The sequence below is a fragment of the Chelonia mydas genome, chromosome 3, assembly GCF_015237465.2.
Source record: "Chelonia mydas isolate rCheMyd1 chromosome 3, rCheMyd1.pri.v2, whole genome shotgun sequence".
NCBI classification, from domain to species: domain Eukaryota; kingdom Metazoa; phylum Chordata; order Testudines; family Cheloniidae; genus Chelonia; species Chelonia mydas.
The window spans coordinates 1,292,557-1,308,456 of NC_057851.1; the positions used below are offsets into that span (position 1 = coordinate 1,292,557).

Consider the following 15,900-nt stretch of genomic DNA (forward strand, 5'->3'; position numbering starts at 1 on the left):
CCAGGGAAAAGGGACCTACTTAGCCTGGGGCTAATACATCTGCCTTCTATTACTCTCCTATAGCCATCTGGCCCGACCCTGTCACAGTACCTAAGGTTAAATCGCTCTTCAGTTGCAGCTGCTGGGAAAGGTTTTCTTCTATTAACAATAACCAGCCTGTCTCTGATATTTTCGTGTTTTGCATTTCCAAAGTCACAGTTTTCAGCCAGTGTCTGCAGAGCTCTTATAAACTAGTCAGCGTTTCCCATTGGTTCTTGAACAATATTGTCAGACATATTGATGAACATAATTTGTTGAGGAAGAGTTAACATGGTTTTAGTAAAGGGAAATCATGCCTCACCAATCTACTAGAATTCTTTGAGGGGGTCAACAAGCATGTGGACCAAGGGGACCCAGTGGATATAGCGTACTGAGACTTTCAGAAAGCCTTTGACAAGGTCCCTCACCAAAGGCTCTTACGCAAAGTAAACTGCCATGGGATAAGAGGGAGGGTCTTCTCGTGGATTGGTAACTGGTTAAAAGATAGGAAACAAAGGGGAGAAATAAATGGTCAGTTTTCAGACTGGAGAGAGGTAAATAGTGGGGTCCCCCAGGGGTCTGTACTGGGCCCAGTCCTATTTGACATATTCATAAATGATCTGGAAAAAGGGGTAAACAGTGAGGTGGCAAAATTTGCAGATGATACAAAACTACTCAAGATTGTTAAGTCCCAGGCAGACTGCGAAGAGCTACAGAGGGATCTCACAAAACTGGGTAACTGGGCTACAAAATGGCAGAGGAAATTTGGTGTTGATAAATGTAAAGTAATGCACATTGAAAAACATAATCCCAACTCTACGTATAAAATGATGGGGTCTAAATTAGCTGTTACCATTCAAGATGCATGCATCTGATGAAGTGGGCTTTAGCCCACGAAAGCTCATGCTCAAATAAATTTGTTAGTCTCTGAGGTGCCACAAGTCCTCCTGTTCTTTTTGCTGATAGACTAACACAGCTACCACTCTGAAACCTGTCACTCAAGAAAGAGATCTTGGAGTCACTGTGGATAGTTCTCTGAAAACATCCGCTCAGTGTGCAGCGGCAGTCAAAAAAGCGAACAGAATGTTTGGAATCATTAAGAAAGGGATAGATAATAAGACAGAATATATCATGTTGCTTCTATATAAATCCCTGGTATGTCCACAGCTTGAATACTGCGTGCGGATGTGGTCGCCCCATCTCAAAAAAGAGATACTGGAATTGGAAAAGGTTCAGAAAAGGGCAACAAAAATGATTAGGGGTCTGGAACGGCTTCCGTATGAGGAGAGATTAATAAGACTGGGACTTTTCAGCTTGTAAAAGGGACAGTTAAGGGGAGATATGATTGAGATCTATAAAATTATGACTGGTGTAGAGAAAGTAGATAAGGCAGCGTTTTTACTTCTTCTCATAACACAAGAACTAGGAGTCACCAAATGAAATTAATAGGCAGCAGGTTTAAAACAAACAAAAGGCAGTATTTCTTCACACAACGCACAGTCAACCTATGGAACTCCTTGCCAGAAGATGTTGTGAAGGCCAAGACCATAACAGGTTCAAAAACGAAACTAGATAAATTCATGGAGGATAGGTCCATCAATGGCTGCTAGCCAGGATGGGCAGGGATGGTGTCCCTATCCTCTGTTTGCCAGAAGCTGGGAATGAGCGACAGGGGATGGATCACTTGATTATTACCTGTTCTGTTCATTCCCTATGGGGCACCTGGCACTGGCTACACTTTGGTTCATTATGAAATATCCTTAAGAGACCACGTTACCAAAGGCAGTCACGTTTATTACTATAGTGCAGGGAAAAGGTTGGATGTGATACTGGTCTTCGAGAAGGTGTCTCGTGCAGCAGTGTCACGTACACCTTCTGTAGAAGGTGGGTTCCCTGGTTACACATTTCGGCTGGAGTTATTTATACGATTGTCCAATTACGCATCTCGCTACATGTCACTAAAATCCAACCCTCGGCCCGTCCCAGTTCCCTGGCCTGTTGTTCTGGTCCTTCTTTATCTTTGTTTTGGATACTCGTGTTACAGAGCCACAGAATCGATGCTACAGCCCCAGCTTTGGAACAGTCTCTGGGACAGTGGTCCCCACATTTTTCAGGGTTGTGTCCCCCCTTACCCCTGTCAGTGCCCCCACCCGCCCTGAGCCGGGAGTGGGGCCGCAGCTCCGACGGGGGGGAGAGGGGGTGCAGACAGTGGTAAGGGGGCCGAGGCTGGGGCTACAGCTGAGGGCAGGGCTGGGACTGGGAGCGGAGCCCTGGCTGGGGGCCAAGGCCAAGGCGGGGCCAGGAGCGGAGCTGGGTGGTGCTCCCTTCCCGTCCCCTGTGGGGGTTGGCCCAGGCCCCAGCCAGGCCCCCCCCATGGCCCTCTGTGCCCCCCTAGGGGAGCATGCCCCACAGTTTGGGGACCTCTGCTTTGGGAGGGGCCCTTCAGTGGGCCACACCCTCCAGGGTCTCACTTCCCCCAGGATGAGCCAAGCTGTCTCATCTCCTCCTGAGACTGGGCCCCTGGGGCTGCAGCCCCCTGCCCCACCCTGGGAGCCCTGGGCAGCGAGTCTGGGACAGACCCTGGGGGAGACGTGTCCTCTCCTCAGGGATCAGTGCCCCTCGCCCAGGGTCTGCAGGGCCACTCCCCCAGCGCTGTGAAACCAGGCGGGTTTATTAGTCACCTGGCACACGGCCCAGGCAGCCCCTCGGGTGGCCCAGAGAACGGACGGTTACAGCCCAGCCCAGCTGCAGTGACCCCCATGGTTCGCGCTCTGTCTGTCTCTCCATCCAACCTCCTTGGTCAGACTCCAGGTGAGAGCCCGACTCCTTCCAGCCCCCAGCTCTTATCCCCCCCACCGCCCCAGGCCTTCGTTCCTGAGCTGGGGGGTGCGGCTTGGCCCCCTGCGGAGCAGTGGGACCATCCATGGTGGTTGGTTGCCAGGTGTCCACGTCCCAGCCATTGGATCTGCCCTTCTCTTCTCAAGAGCTGCATGGAGATGGGACCTAAGGGCCCAGGCCGCCAGGCGCCATCCACACCTGTGTCTTCACCTGCCCTGACAGCAAACAGTCCCTTCGTGCACACCAATACCTGGCTGCATGGCGCGGCCCCTCTCCCTTAGTGATACGCTTTGCAGCTGTGCCAGCCAGTGCATGGTGTGTGCCAGCATAGTGCCCTGGTGCCCGGCTGCCAGGCTGGTCCCGGCGAGTGCCCTGGGCCCTCGCCCAGCGCAGGTGGGAAGGATAGGCCCGGGTCTGATAGGGCGGGCGCTGGGGGGGGGGATTGGTGGGCGCTGCGGGGCGATGGGCAGGACTCATGCGCTTCTCTCCCCACTGCCACAGGGAGGGCGCCGGAGAACGCCGGAGGTGGCGATAGCAGGGGGATCGCAGACCAGGCTGATGCCGATGGTGGACGGAGGCAGAGCAGGGCCCAGCCCATTGTCCCCGAGCCCCTCGCTAGTGACGAGGCCCTGCAGGTGCCCCATGTCCCTAAGTCACCCAGGTAACCCTTCAGGCGGGGCAGAGACAGCTCAGGATGGCCCTGCCTCTCCTCTTGGGACATCCCAGCCAGCCCGTTTCCCCCTGGCGCAAGGCCAGCCGCGGTGGGGGGCACATGCCAGCCCTGATCCGTCTCTGGCAGGGGCAGTGTCTTGGGTTTCCAGGCATCTGGTTATTGACTGGAACTCCCGGTCGAAAAGGGACCTTGGCGGCTCCAGTCAGCGCTGCCGACTGGGCCGCTAAAAGTCCGGTTGGCTGCAGCAGCCAGCTCCACGTGGCTCCCGGAAGCAGCCAGCATGTCTCTCTGGCTCCTAGGTGCAGGGGTGGCGACAGGGGCTCCGCATGCTGCCCCTGCCCTAAGTGCCGTCTCTGCAGCTCCCATTGGCTGGGAACCTTGGCCAATGGGAGCTGCGAGGAAAGCGCCTGCGGGCGAGGGACACGCGCAGAGCCCCCTGGCCGCTCCTGCGCTTAGGAGCTGGAGAGACATGCTGGCCACTTCCAGGAGCTGCCTGAAGTCAGCACCACCCGGCTGGAGCCCGCACCCCCTCCCTACCCTACCCCCTGCCCCAGCCTGGAGCCCGCCCCGCCTCCCCACCCCACATCCCTGCCCCCACCTGGAGTCCACCCCTCCTCCCCCGCCCCAGGCTGGAGCCCCCTCCCACACTCTGAGCCCCTCATCCCCATCCAGAACCCTCACCCCCCCCCCCGTACCCTCTGCCCCAGCCTGGTGAAAATGAGCGAGTGAGGGAGGGACGGGGGATGGAGTGAGTGGGGCGCAGGGCCGCAGAGAAGGGGTGGGGGAAGGATGCTTGGTTTTCTGCAGTCAGTAGGTTGGCACCCCTAGCAGTGTCCCCAGCACAGAGGTGGGTGCGGTGGGGCTGGGGGCTGAGCCCTGGGGTCCTGCCGTGGCCCCTGCAGTGATGCTAGGGGAGCAGCCAGTGTCCTGTCGCTGTGGCCAGGAGGATGCAGGATTGTGCTGGGACCTGCAGCTCTCGGGGGGCTCCCGCTGTGTGTACAGGGTTGTGGCAGGGACCGGGACAGCCCCGTCTAACCAGCCCCCCACCTCAGCAGGCCACTTCCCTGCACCTGGGCTGAGTGGGGTCTCGGGGCATGGCCCGGTGGCTCTGCACGCTGGGGCCAACAGAAGGGACCGGTCCCACCTCTGGTCCCAGCCCCACCCGTCTCCCTCCTGTGCTCCCAGGGATCGCAGCCTGATTGCAGAGGCCGTGGAGCGCAACGACTTCCTGCGGCTCCTGGGCGAGGGCCAGGCAGACGCCATGGTGCAGAGCTTCATGCCCGCCTGGCACGGCCCGGGGCACACGGTGCTGGCCGAGGGCACTGATGGGGACGCCATGTACATCGTCGCTGGTGAGAGCCGGCCCTGCCCCGTGCGTGTGTGAGCCAGCCCAGCTCTGCCCCAAGTGTTAGTGCGCATGCACCAGCCCTGCCCGGCTCCGCCCCACGTCTGTGTGTGTGTGTGAGCCAGCCCAGCCCCACCCCGTGTGTGTGTGAGCCAGCCCGGCCCTGCCCCGTGTGTGTGTGAGCGTGTGAGCCAGCCCCGCCCCGTGTGTGTGTGTGTGTGTGTGTGTGAGCCAGCCCGGCCCTGCCCCGTGCGTGTGTGAGCCAGCCCCGCCCCGCCCCGTGTGTGTGTGAGCGTGTGAGCCAGCCCCGCCCCGTGTGTGCGTGTGAAGGAGTGTGAGTGCCCGGCCCCCCGGTGCGGGAACACGTGCGCTCCGTTCCCAAGCCCACCGCCCCGCGCTCCTGTCTGCAACCCGCACCCGACAGTCCTGCCCCGGGTGAGTTTCGCCAATGGGGGGGGGAAGGGGTGGGTCCGTCTGTCCTGTTTCAGGTGCTTTCCTTTGCAGAGGGCGAGCTGAGTGTGACCCAGCGCGGGTGCCACCTTCGCACGCTGCTGCCGGGGGACGTATTTGGGGAGCTGGCGATCCTGTACAACTGCAAACGCACAGCCACTGTCACAGGTGAGGGCTGGCGGCCGGCCCCGGCCCCCCACCCTGCCCCCGCTCCAGCTCCCGCCCCATCCCCCCACCCTGTCCCTGCTCCAGCTCCCGCCCTGGCCCCCCACCCTGCCCGCGCTCCAGCTCCCGCCCCATCCCCCCACCCTGCTCCCGCCCCGGCCCCCCACCCTGCCCCCGCTCCAGCTCCCGCCCCGGCCCCCCCCGCCCCCGCTCCAGCTCCCGCCCCATCCCCCCACCCTGCTCCCGCCCCGGCCCCCCACCGCCCCCGCTCCAGCTCCCGCCCCGGCCCCCCCCCGCCCCCGCTCCAGCTCCCGCCCCGGCCCCCCACCCTGCCCGCGCTCCAACTCCCGCCCTGGCCCCCCACCCTGCTCCCACTCCAGCTCCCGCCCCGGCCCCCCACCCTGCCCGCGCTCCAGCTCCCGCCCCATCCCCCCACCCCGCCCCCGCTCCAGCTCCCGCCCCATCCCCCCACCCTGCCCCCGCTCCAGCTCCCGCTCCGGCCCCCACCCTGTCCCCGCTCCAGCTCCCGCCCCGGCCCCCCACCCTGCTCCAGCTCCCGCCCCGGCCCCCCACCCTGTCCCTGCTCCAGCTCCCGCCCCATCCCCCCACCCTGCCCCCGCTCCAGCTCCCGCTCCGGCCCCCACCCTGTCCCCGCTCCAGCTCCCGCCCCGGCCCCCCACCCTGCCCCCGCTCCAGCTCCCGCCCCGGCCCCCCACCCTGTCCCTGCTCCAGCTCCCGCCCCATCCCCCCACCCTGCCCCCGCTCCAGCTCCCGCTCCAGCCCCCACCCTGTCCCCGCTCCAGCTCCCGCCCCGGCCCCCCACCCTGCCCGCGCTCCAGCTCCAGCTCCCGCCCCGGCCCCCCACCCTGTCCCCGCTCCAGCTCCCGCCCCGGCCCCGGCCCCACCTTGCTTCTGCCCTGTCTTCAGACCCTGCCCCCACCCCAGACCCTGCCCCTGGCCCCACCGCAGCCCCAGCTCCACCCCCTGCCCCTGCCCCGGACCCTGGGCACTGCCCCAACCCCAGAGGGCTGTAAACAAGCAGAGCCACTGCCCCACTCCGCCCCACTGCCCCCTGCCTCTCAGCAGCACAGCTCTGGTGCTGCCCCACTGGATGCGGCTGCCTCCCTGGTGGTGGCAGGGCCGGGCAGTGCTGGGTCCCGTGTGAGCCTGGCTGATGGGGCAGAGCCGGGACCCCTCCGACCCCAGACTAACCCTTCCCCACAGCGCTCACCCAGGTCCGGCTCTGGGCCATCGACCGGCAGACCTATCGCACCATCGTCACCAGCCAGGCCAAGCGCCGGCGGGCCGAGATCCTGGACTCCCTCAGAGAGTGAGTGGGGGCAGCCCCTCAGGGAGGGGAGGGGAGCGGGGGAGTGCCAATGGGGGGCAGGGCCCCTCAGGGATGGGACGGGGGGGAGCACCCATGGGAGGCAGGCCCTTGGGCCATTCAGAGACTCCATGGCTGCCCTGAGGCCAGGCTCTCCCATCCCCATCCCACCCCCCATCCTCCTGGAGCCAGGCCCTGACCCCTGGCCCCACCCTCCCGCCTCAGACCCCGCTCTGTTCCCAGTACTGGGGCTGCCCCCTCCCTAGGCTCAGCATCCTCCCCACCTTGCAGGTTCCATATCTCCCCGCCCCTCCCCCGGGGTCAGTGCCCCACTCTGTCCCTCTCCACGGGGTCAGTGCCCCATTCCTTCCCCCCACGCGGTCCTTTAGCCCCATAAGCTTCAAGGCCAGAAGGGCCCATCCTGATCCTCCAGTCCGACCTGCCCACTGCAGCCCCCAGAACTCTCCCCCCGGCCCCACAATAGGCCCAGAGCCTCTGGCTGAGTCATTGACGTGCTCAAATCAGGATTTAAAGACTTCACGTGACAGAGACTCCACCATTCACACTAGTTCAAACCAGCGAGTGACCTGGGCCCCAGGCTGCAGAGGGAGGTGAAACCCCCGCCCCCCCCACCCCAGGTCTCTGCCAAGCTGACCCGGGGAAAATTCCTTCCCCGCCCTAAATCCAGGGCTCAGTTAGACCCTGGGCACGTGGGTGAGACCCACCAGCCAGACACCTGGGAAAGAATTCTCTGCAGCAACTCAGAGCCCTTCCCCCCGGTGCCCCATCACCGGCCGTTGGGGAGATTTCCTGCTAGCGGTCGCAGATCAGCTCCATGCCATCGTAGGCAGCCCCATCGGCAGCCCCATCACACCACCCCCTCCATAAACCGATCACGCTCAGGCTGGAAGCCAGTTCGGGGTTTTCCCCCACTGCTCCCCTTGGGCGGCTGCTCCAGAACTTCGCTCCTCTGGTGGTGAGAAACCTCCATCGAATTGCAAGTCTGAACCTGCTAATGGCGTCTCTAGCCACGTGTTCCTGTGCCCACGTGGGCGCTTTGCTTCAACAACCCCTCTCCCAGCCCGGTGTTTATCCCTGGGATGGGTCTGGAGAGAGCAGTCCCATCTCCCCTCGGCCTGCGTCTGGTCAGGCTAAACAAGCCGAGCTCGTTGAGTCTCCTCCCGTAAGGCAGGTTCTCCATTCCTCCCATCAGCCTCGTCGCCCTTCTCTGCACCTCTTCCAGCCTGAATTCAGCGTCCTTCCCCTGGCAGAGCAGCCCTGCCCACAGTGCTCCAGCTGAGGGCTCGCTGGTGCCTCTTCCTGGTGTTGGGGTGATTCTCCCGCCTTCCCCCTTCGGTTCTTCCTGGCTGCAAATCCTCTTGTCGTCTGTTCTCACTTGCAATCTCCTGCGAGTTGTCCTCTGTCCTCCTGGGTCCTACCACTGACTCGCCCCCTCTTCTTGTGGGCCTCGCCACCCTGCACTTCTTCCTGGCCCCCTGCCTGCCCTGCCCCTGCTGAGCAGCGGTGGGGGCCGCCTGCCGAGGAAGGGGAAGTGTATCTTTGGATACTTGCTGGCTAGCCCAGTGAGGGGGTCTTTGAACTACGTTCAGCAGGGCAGGAGAGAAAAGCCCCTTGATAAGCCCAGAGACCTGTGCCGAAGGGTCAGACTCTGGGGGAAGCAGGGCCATCACGGCAGGGACAAAGAGAGACAAGAGGGCTAGAAAGGGGAAATCGAATGCACCTCTTAGATGTCTGTGTGCTAATGCACGAAGTGCGGGAAATAATCAGGCAGATCTGGACGTACCAGTGACTGATCCCAATTCCCACACACCTGGCCGCCCAGAGACCCTAGTTCCCCTGACTGCTGTGCTGGGCCGGAAGGGCACAGCCTGGTCAGCAAGGACAGGCCGGGCAAAAGGGAAGGAGTGTTCGGTGTTGCTGTCTGCACTTGCCCTGAGGCTGAGGCAGGAGTGGGAGGCAAAGCTGCTGAAAAACTCCGGATAAAGATTAAAGGGGTAAAAAACAAGGGTGATGTCATGGTAGGAGTCACTGACCCCTGGGGCCAGGCGACGCCCCAGCCTGGGAACAGTCCCTGGGAGGTGCCTGCAGTGACCCAGACCCCCGGGGTCTCGCTCTTCCCCCAGGGTGAGCCACGTGGTCTCGCCGCCTCCTGAGACTGGGCCCCTGGGCCTGCAGCCCCCTGCCCCACCCTGGGAGCTCCGGGCAGCGAGTCTGGGACAGACCCTGGGGGAGACGTGTCCTCTCCTCAGGGATCAGTGCCCCTCGCCCAGCATCTGCAGGGCCACTCGCCCAGCGCTGGGAAACCAGGCGGGTTTATTGGTCTCCTGGCACACGGCCCAGGCAGCCCCTCGGGTGGCCCAGAGGACTGACGGTTACAGCCCAGCCCAGCTGTTTGCATTTTCACTGACACCTCCGATCTGAGCCTGCTGGTTCACGTAGTTCAGACCCTGGGCTGGGGCAGGAACCGGGCTGGAGTTTTGTCCTCAGGTGACCCAGGCATTCCCCACAAGGACGTCAGAGCTGGTGACCTGGAGAACCCCGACTACCAGCCCCCCGCCCTGCCTGTGTCTGCCCAGGGCTCTGAGCCATAGGCGGGGCGAATGGCTCCCCACCTGGGCCCGTCGCCCCGGTCACAGCCCTGCAGCGTTCGATGGGGTGGCACCACACAGGGTGTGACAAGGGGCCTCTGCCCCAGAATCTCCCCGCCCCAGGAGGGTCTCCCCATTGGCCACCTCCCTCCGCTCCCCTGGGGGTCCGATGAGTCCGAGCCCCAGAGAGTCCAACGCGACACGTGCCTGGGGCCTGGAGTGGGAGCCCGTCTGCCCCCCCATGCCCCCGAGGACCTGGCTGGGTGGCTGCTTCCCTCCGACGGGTCAGTCGCATTGTGCCTCTGGGAGCAGGAGCTCCAGGCTGCCTTGGGTGGGCCTCTGTGCCCTGGGCTTTCCCCAGCTCACCCCTCATGGGTTGTCTGGCCACTGTCCCGCTCCCCCTTGGGCTTCTGCCCATGTAGGCCCTGTTTTCCCACAGACATCCCATCTCAGGGCTCTGAGACCCCTTGGAGGAGTCAACCTGCATCCTGCTCCCCCCTTTGGGTTTACACCAGTCCCACTTCTGGGGCACCTCCATGGTCCCTCTCCCAGCACCCAGGCTTAGGCTAGTCCCCTTCGGGTCTCTCCATCCCTGGACCGACTTGCCCCAAAGGGATCTGCCCACCGGCCTGACAGCGCAGCCCCTGCGGCTTCCTGTCCACTACCCACGTTCTAGGCTCGTAGGGACTCATCTCCTGGAGTTGTTCTGATCCAGCCACATTACACAAATCCTCCAGTGCAGAGACCCCTGCCCCCACCCCATTCGTGGGGCGATCCTCCCAGCAGGGGGGGCTTCCATGTAGGTCACCCCCGGGTCTTCTGCACACCCCAAAACCTTTTCTCATAAGCTTCAGGTGCCCATTCAGACTTGAGCAGTGGAGCCTGGTTGAACTGTTCCTAGTCCCCAGTATCGGCTCCGTCCTTCTGGCTGGGCGCCCCATGGCTCTGGGACTGAGCAAGGGGGTGAGATGCAGAGCCGGCCCGCAGGGCCAGCCTGGTTCAATCGCAGGCCTTCTCAAAGGCAGTGAGGTGGGAACCGATATCCCGCCCCTCCTCCAACTGGGCAACAATATGGGATCTAGGCTCCCTGTGGAACTGGCATCCCAGAGCCTTTCCCCACTGTCCCCTCGGTGGGTCCTCTCGCCCCTCGGCTTCTCCAGCCCCCGTTCACGCTTCCGCTGCTTCTCCTGGTTCTTCCTCGTCTTTTCGCTGCTTCTCACAGGCTGCTAGCCTCTGTTGCTCCAGCCGGAGCCCCTTCGCTCTCAGCTCCTACTCCACCAAATCCATCGAGGGCGAACCAGGCAGTGGCGGAGCTGGGGGGGAGTGGGGTAGCGGCTGCTCCCCCACTGAGCGCAGGTATCGCCTCTTCAGTGTCTTGGTGCCTTTTAAACGTTCCCCTGTTGAGGGATCAGGGGGAGCGATCCCAAAGAAAGGCGCCACCCACCCGGCGCTTTTACTCACCCGGCGGCGCTCCGGGTCTTCGGCGGCGCCTCGGCGGCGGGACCGTCGCTCGCTCCGGGTCTTCGGCAGCACCGCGGCGGCGGGACCGTTGCTCGCTCCGGGTCTTCGGCGGCACCGCGGCGGCGGCCAGACCGTCACTCGCTCTGGGTCTTCGGCAGCACCGCAGCGGCGGGACTGTGACTCGCTCCGGGTCTTCGGCGGCACCGCGGCGGCGGCCAGACCGTCACTCGCTCTGGGTCTTCGGCAGCACCGCAGCGGCGGGACTGTCACTCGCTCCGGGTCTTCGGCGGCACCGTGGCGGCAGCGGGACCATCCCTCGCTCCGGGTCTTCGGCGGCACTGCAGTGGCGGCCGGACCGTCACTCGCTCCGGGTCTTCAGCGGCGCCGCGGCGGTGGGACCGTCACTCGCTCCGGGTCTTTGGTGGCACCGCGGCGGTGGGACCGTCTCTCGCTCCGGGTCTTCGGCGGCAGCACAGCGTCAGGACTGTGACTCGCTCCGGGTCTTCAGCGGCACCGCGGTGGCAGCCGGACCGTCACTCGCTCCGGGTCTTCGGCGGCACCGCGGCAGCGGCCGGACCGTCACTCGCTCCGGGTCTTGGTGGCACCGCGGCGGCGGCGGGACTGTGATTCGCTCTGGGTCTTCAGCGGCACCGCGGCGGAGGCAGGACCGTCACTCGCTCTGGGTCTTCGGCGGCACCGTGGCGGCGGGACCGTCACTCGCTCTGGGTCTTTGGTGGCACCGCGGCGGCGGCGGGACCATGACTCGCTCCTGGTCTTCGGCGGCACCGCGGCGGCCGGACCGTGACTCGCTTCGGGTCTTCGGCGGCACCGCGGCGGCCGGACCGTGAGTCGCTTCGGGTCTTTGGCGGCACCGCAGCGGCGGCGGGACCATCACTCGCTCCGGGTCTTCGGTGGCGCCGCGGCGGCGGGACCGTCACTCGCTCCGGGTCTTCGGCGGCACCGCGGCGGCGGGACCGTCACTCGCTCCGGGTCTTCGGCGGCGCCGCGGTGGCGGGACCGTCACTCGCTCCGGGTCTTCGGCGGCACCACAGCGGCGGGACTGTGACTCGCTCCGGGTCTTCGGCGGCACCGCGGCGGTGGCAGGACCGTCACTCGCTCTGGGTCTTCGACGACACCGCGGCGGCGGGACCATCACTCGCTCCGGGTCTTTGGCGGCGCGGCGGCGGCGGCGGGACCGTCACTGCGGCTGCAGACACCCAGTCAGGGCCGGCCCCCGGAGCGCCGCCGGGCGAGTAGAAGCACTGCAGCGGGTGGCGCCTTTTCTTTGGATCGCTCCCCCCCGTTCCCTCCACCTGGCTGCGCCCTGCTGCCCCCAGGACACTTTTAGTGTGGGGGTGCTGCGGCTGCACCTCCCCTTACCCTCTCCGTGCCCCCACCGCCCCCTGGAGCTGGGGCCAGGAGCTGGGCCGTGGCTCCAGGAGGGGATGCGGACGGGGGTAAAGGGGCTGAGGCTGGGGGCGGGGGCGGAACCCCGGCACGGGAACAGCAGCCGGGGCTGGGAGCAGAGCCCCGCGTAACACCTAGGGGTGCTGCACCTAGGGATAAGATACAGAGGGACCTAGACAAATTGGAGGATTGGGCCAAAAGAAATCTGATGAGGTTCAACAAGGATAAGTGCAGGGTCCTGCACTTAGGACGGAAGAATCCCGTGCACCGCTACAGACTAGGGATCGAATGGCTCGGCAGCAGTTCTGCAGAAAAGGACCTAGGGGTGACAGTGGACGAGAAGCTGGATATGAGTCAGCAGTGTACCCTTGTTGCCAAGAAAGCCAATGGCATTTTGGGATGTATACGTAGGGGCATTGCCAGCAGATCGAGGGACGTGATCGTTCCCCTCTATTCGACATTGGTGAGGCCTCATCTGGAGTACTGTGTCCAGTTTTGGGCCCCACACTACAAGAAGGATGTGGAAAAATTGGAGAGAGTCCAGCGAAGGGCAACAAAAATGATTAGGGGTCTGGAACACATGACTTATGAGGAGAGGCTGAGGGAACTGGGATTGTTTAGTCTGCGGAAGAGAAGAATGAGGGGGGATTTGATAGCTGCTTTCAACTACCTGAGAGGTGGTTCCAGAGAGGATGGTTCTAGACTATTCTCAGTGGTAGAAGAGGACAGGACAAGGAGTAATGGTCTCAAGTTGCAGTGGGGGAGGTTTAGGTTGGATATTAGGAAAAACTTTTTCACCAAGAGGGTGGTGAAACACTGGAATGCGTTACCTAGGGAGGTGGTGGAATCTCCTTCCTTGGAAGTTTTTAAGGTCATGCTTGACAAAGCCCTGGCTGGGATGATTTGATTGGGGATTGGTCCTGCTTTGAGCAGGGGGTTGGACTAGATGACCTCCTGAGGTCCCTTCCAACCCTGATATTCTATGATTCTATGATTCCCGCACCTATGGCTGCCTCCGTCATTCTCATTTCCTTCTGGAACCCCACTTGGGCCGGGGTGCCATTGGCAGGGCGCTGGGTCCCCGGGCTGGGTGCCATTGGCAGTGGGTGCCAGTCCCCGGGCTGGGTGCCGGCCTGGCCAGCATGCTGACATGGCCCCGCTCTTCTCCCCAGGGCGCCATCCCTGCAAGGCCTGGCGGACGCTCAGCTCTCCAAGCTGCTGGACTGCATGGAGGAGGTAGGAGCCAGGGGCTGCACAGTCCCATGGGCCCCACATGCTCCCTCGCCTCCAGGGATGGGGCTGCCCCATGGCACTGACAGCAGCTCCCCGCCCCAGGGGCGGCACACGGGGTGGCTGGTTCCAGCCCTCACTGGGGGCTGGGCCGGGTGTCAGGAACTGTATATGGGAGGCTGCACTGGTTCCACGCTGGGCCCTGGGGCTGGCGACAAGCCTGGGCACAGGGGGGCGCAGGGCGAGGACCCCGTGCCCTGGCATAGGGCTGGGCCAATCCCTGGGTGCATCCCCCAGGGTCACCTGGGCACCTGCCCCGCCTTGTGGTGCCGGGCCTGTCCGTGTGTCCCTCCCATAGGGCCGGGCCTGTCTGTGTGTGTCCCCCCGTGGGGCTGGACCCATCTGTGTGGGTCTCGGCCTGTCTGTGTGTCCCTCCCATGGGCCCAGGCCCATCTATGTGTCCCTCCCACAGGGCTGGGGCCGTCCGTGTGTCTGTCCTGCGGGCCCGGGCCCATCCGGGTGTCCCTCCCATGGACCCAGGCCTGTCCGTGTGTCCCTTCCGGGGGGCCGGACCCGTCCGTGTGGGACTTGGCTTGTCTGTTTGTCTGTTCCACGGGGGCTTGGCCTGTCTGTGTGTCCCTCTGCATAGGTAGGGTGCCAGGTGTCCGGTGTTCGACCGAAAGGCCCGGTGGAAAAGGGACCTGGCGGCTCCAGTCGGCGCTGCTGACCGGGCTGTTTAAAGTCCGGTTGGCGGTGCAGCGGGGCTAAGGCAGCTCCCTGCCGGCCCTGGCTCCGCGCGGCTCCTGGAAGCGCCGGCATGTCCCCCCTCTGGCTCCTAGATGCAGGGGCGATCAGGGAAGCTCCGTGCACTGCCCCCGCCCCGAGCGCCAGCTCCGCTGCTCTCATTGGCCAGGAACTGCAGCCTGTGGGGCGGCGCCTGCGGGCAGAGTCCGTGGGCAGAGCCGCCTGGCCTCCCTCCACCGAGGAGCTGGATATGCCAGGCTGCTTCCAGGACCTGCGCAGAGCAAGGGCAGGCAGGGAGCCTCCCTGAGCCCCACTGTGCCACCGACCGGAGCCACCTGAGGTAAGTGCTGCCCGGCTGGAGCCCGCACTGCAAACCCCCTGCCCCAGGTTGGAGCCCACTCCTGGAGCCCGCACCCCCTCCTACACCCCAATCCCAGCTCTGAGCCCCCTCCTACATCCCCACCCCAGAGCCTGCACCCCCAGCCAGAGCTCTCACCCCCGAGCCCCCTCCCGCACCCAAACTCCCTAGGTCTGTCCATGTGTCCATCCTGCGATGATGGGTCTGTCCGTGTGTCCGTCCTGCAGTGCACATTCGCTCATGACGAGGTGATTGTTCGTGAACGGGACGAGGGGAATAACTTCTACATCATCCTGAGAGGAGAGGTGGGTCCAGCCCGCCCCGGGGCACTACCCCTCCCCTGTCTGGGGCACTACACCACCCCTCCCCCCTGCCCTGCCCAGGGCGCTACCCCTCCCCATCCCCGGCCTGTTGGGGCAACAGCTCACGCCCCCTCCCTCTGATCCCGCCCCAGACGTTCTTGGGAAGCAGAACATGGGGTGCAGCCCCCACCTGGCACTCAGGACGCCTGGGTTCGATTCCCCATTCAGCTGGGCTAATGGGCCCAGGGCCTTGTCTCCCAGCAGCCCCTCAATCCAGCCAGCCTGGGCAGATCACGGCCACACCTTCTTCTGGGGGCGCCAGCAGGGGGCAGCCTGATGTGCACTGTACCCCGCCGCCTCTCCTGCCCCTCCAGCCCCCCCAAACTCGGTTCCTCTGCCAGCCCACGGGCCCCCTGCCCGCTCCCCTCCCCAACGTCCCAGAGCCCACCCCCCGGCTCGGCGGCCACACGGCTGGGGTGGGCGGGGGCAGTTCGGGGGCTGGGAGGTGACTCTGGGGAGCCTGGAGGTCGGGGTGCTGCTCCCTGAACTGGGCTCCTCTGCCAGCCCATGGGCCTCCTGCCCCCACCCATCCAGCCCCCCCCAGGAGTGATGCCCCAGCCCCCATCTCCCTGCAGGTTCGGGTCAGCAGGCATGTGAACGGGCAGGAGGAGCCGATCCGGGTGCTGCGAGCCGGCGAGCACTTTGGGGAGCTGTCGCTGCTGCGGTAGGTGCCGCCCTGGAGCCCCTCGGCCCTGCCCAGCCGGCCCTGGCACGCGCACACGAGGCGCTCACAGCCAGACGTGCAACACGCGCGCACCAGGGGCCCGGCACACACACGCGCACACCAGGGGCCCACCCAGGCGCTCACAGCCAGACGTGCAACACACGCACACCAGGGGCCTGGCACACACACACGCGCACACCAGGGGCCCACCCAGGCACTCGCAGCCAGACGTGCAACACACGCACACCA

General features: G+C 64.3%; 1 protein-coding gene across 3 annotated transcripts in view; it reads left to right on the top strand.

Moving 5' to 3' along the window:
* The window catches only part of LOC114018938 (cGMP-dependent protein kinase 1), a 60,569-nt gene that overhangs the window by 26,510 nt on the left and 18,159 nt on the right, over window positions 1-15,900 (top strand). For 2 of the 3 annotated variants that reach the window (XM_043541953.1, XM_037893651.2), the window contains 7 exons: window positions 3,358-3,517; window positions 4,715-4,881; window positions 5,379-5,492; window positions 6,714-6,819; window positions 13,466-13,529; window positions 14,853-14,930; window positions 15,563-15,651. In XM_043541953.1, coding sequence (XP_043397888.1) covers window positions 3,358-3,517; window positions 4,715-4,881; window positions 5,379-5,492; window positions 6,714-6,819; window positions 13,466-13,529; window positions 14,853-14,930; window positions 15,563-15,651 — 778 coding nt within the window. The remainder of the gene's footprint in view (window positions 1-3,357; window positions 3,518-4,714; window positions 4,882-5,378; window positions 5,493-6,713; window positions 6,820-13,465; window positions 13,530-14,852; window positions 14,931-15,562; window positions 15,652-15,900) is intronic. The other variant, XM_043541954.1, reaches the window with a different exon arrangement.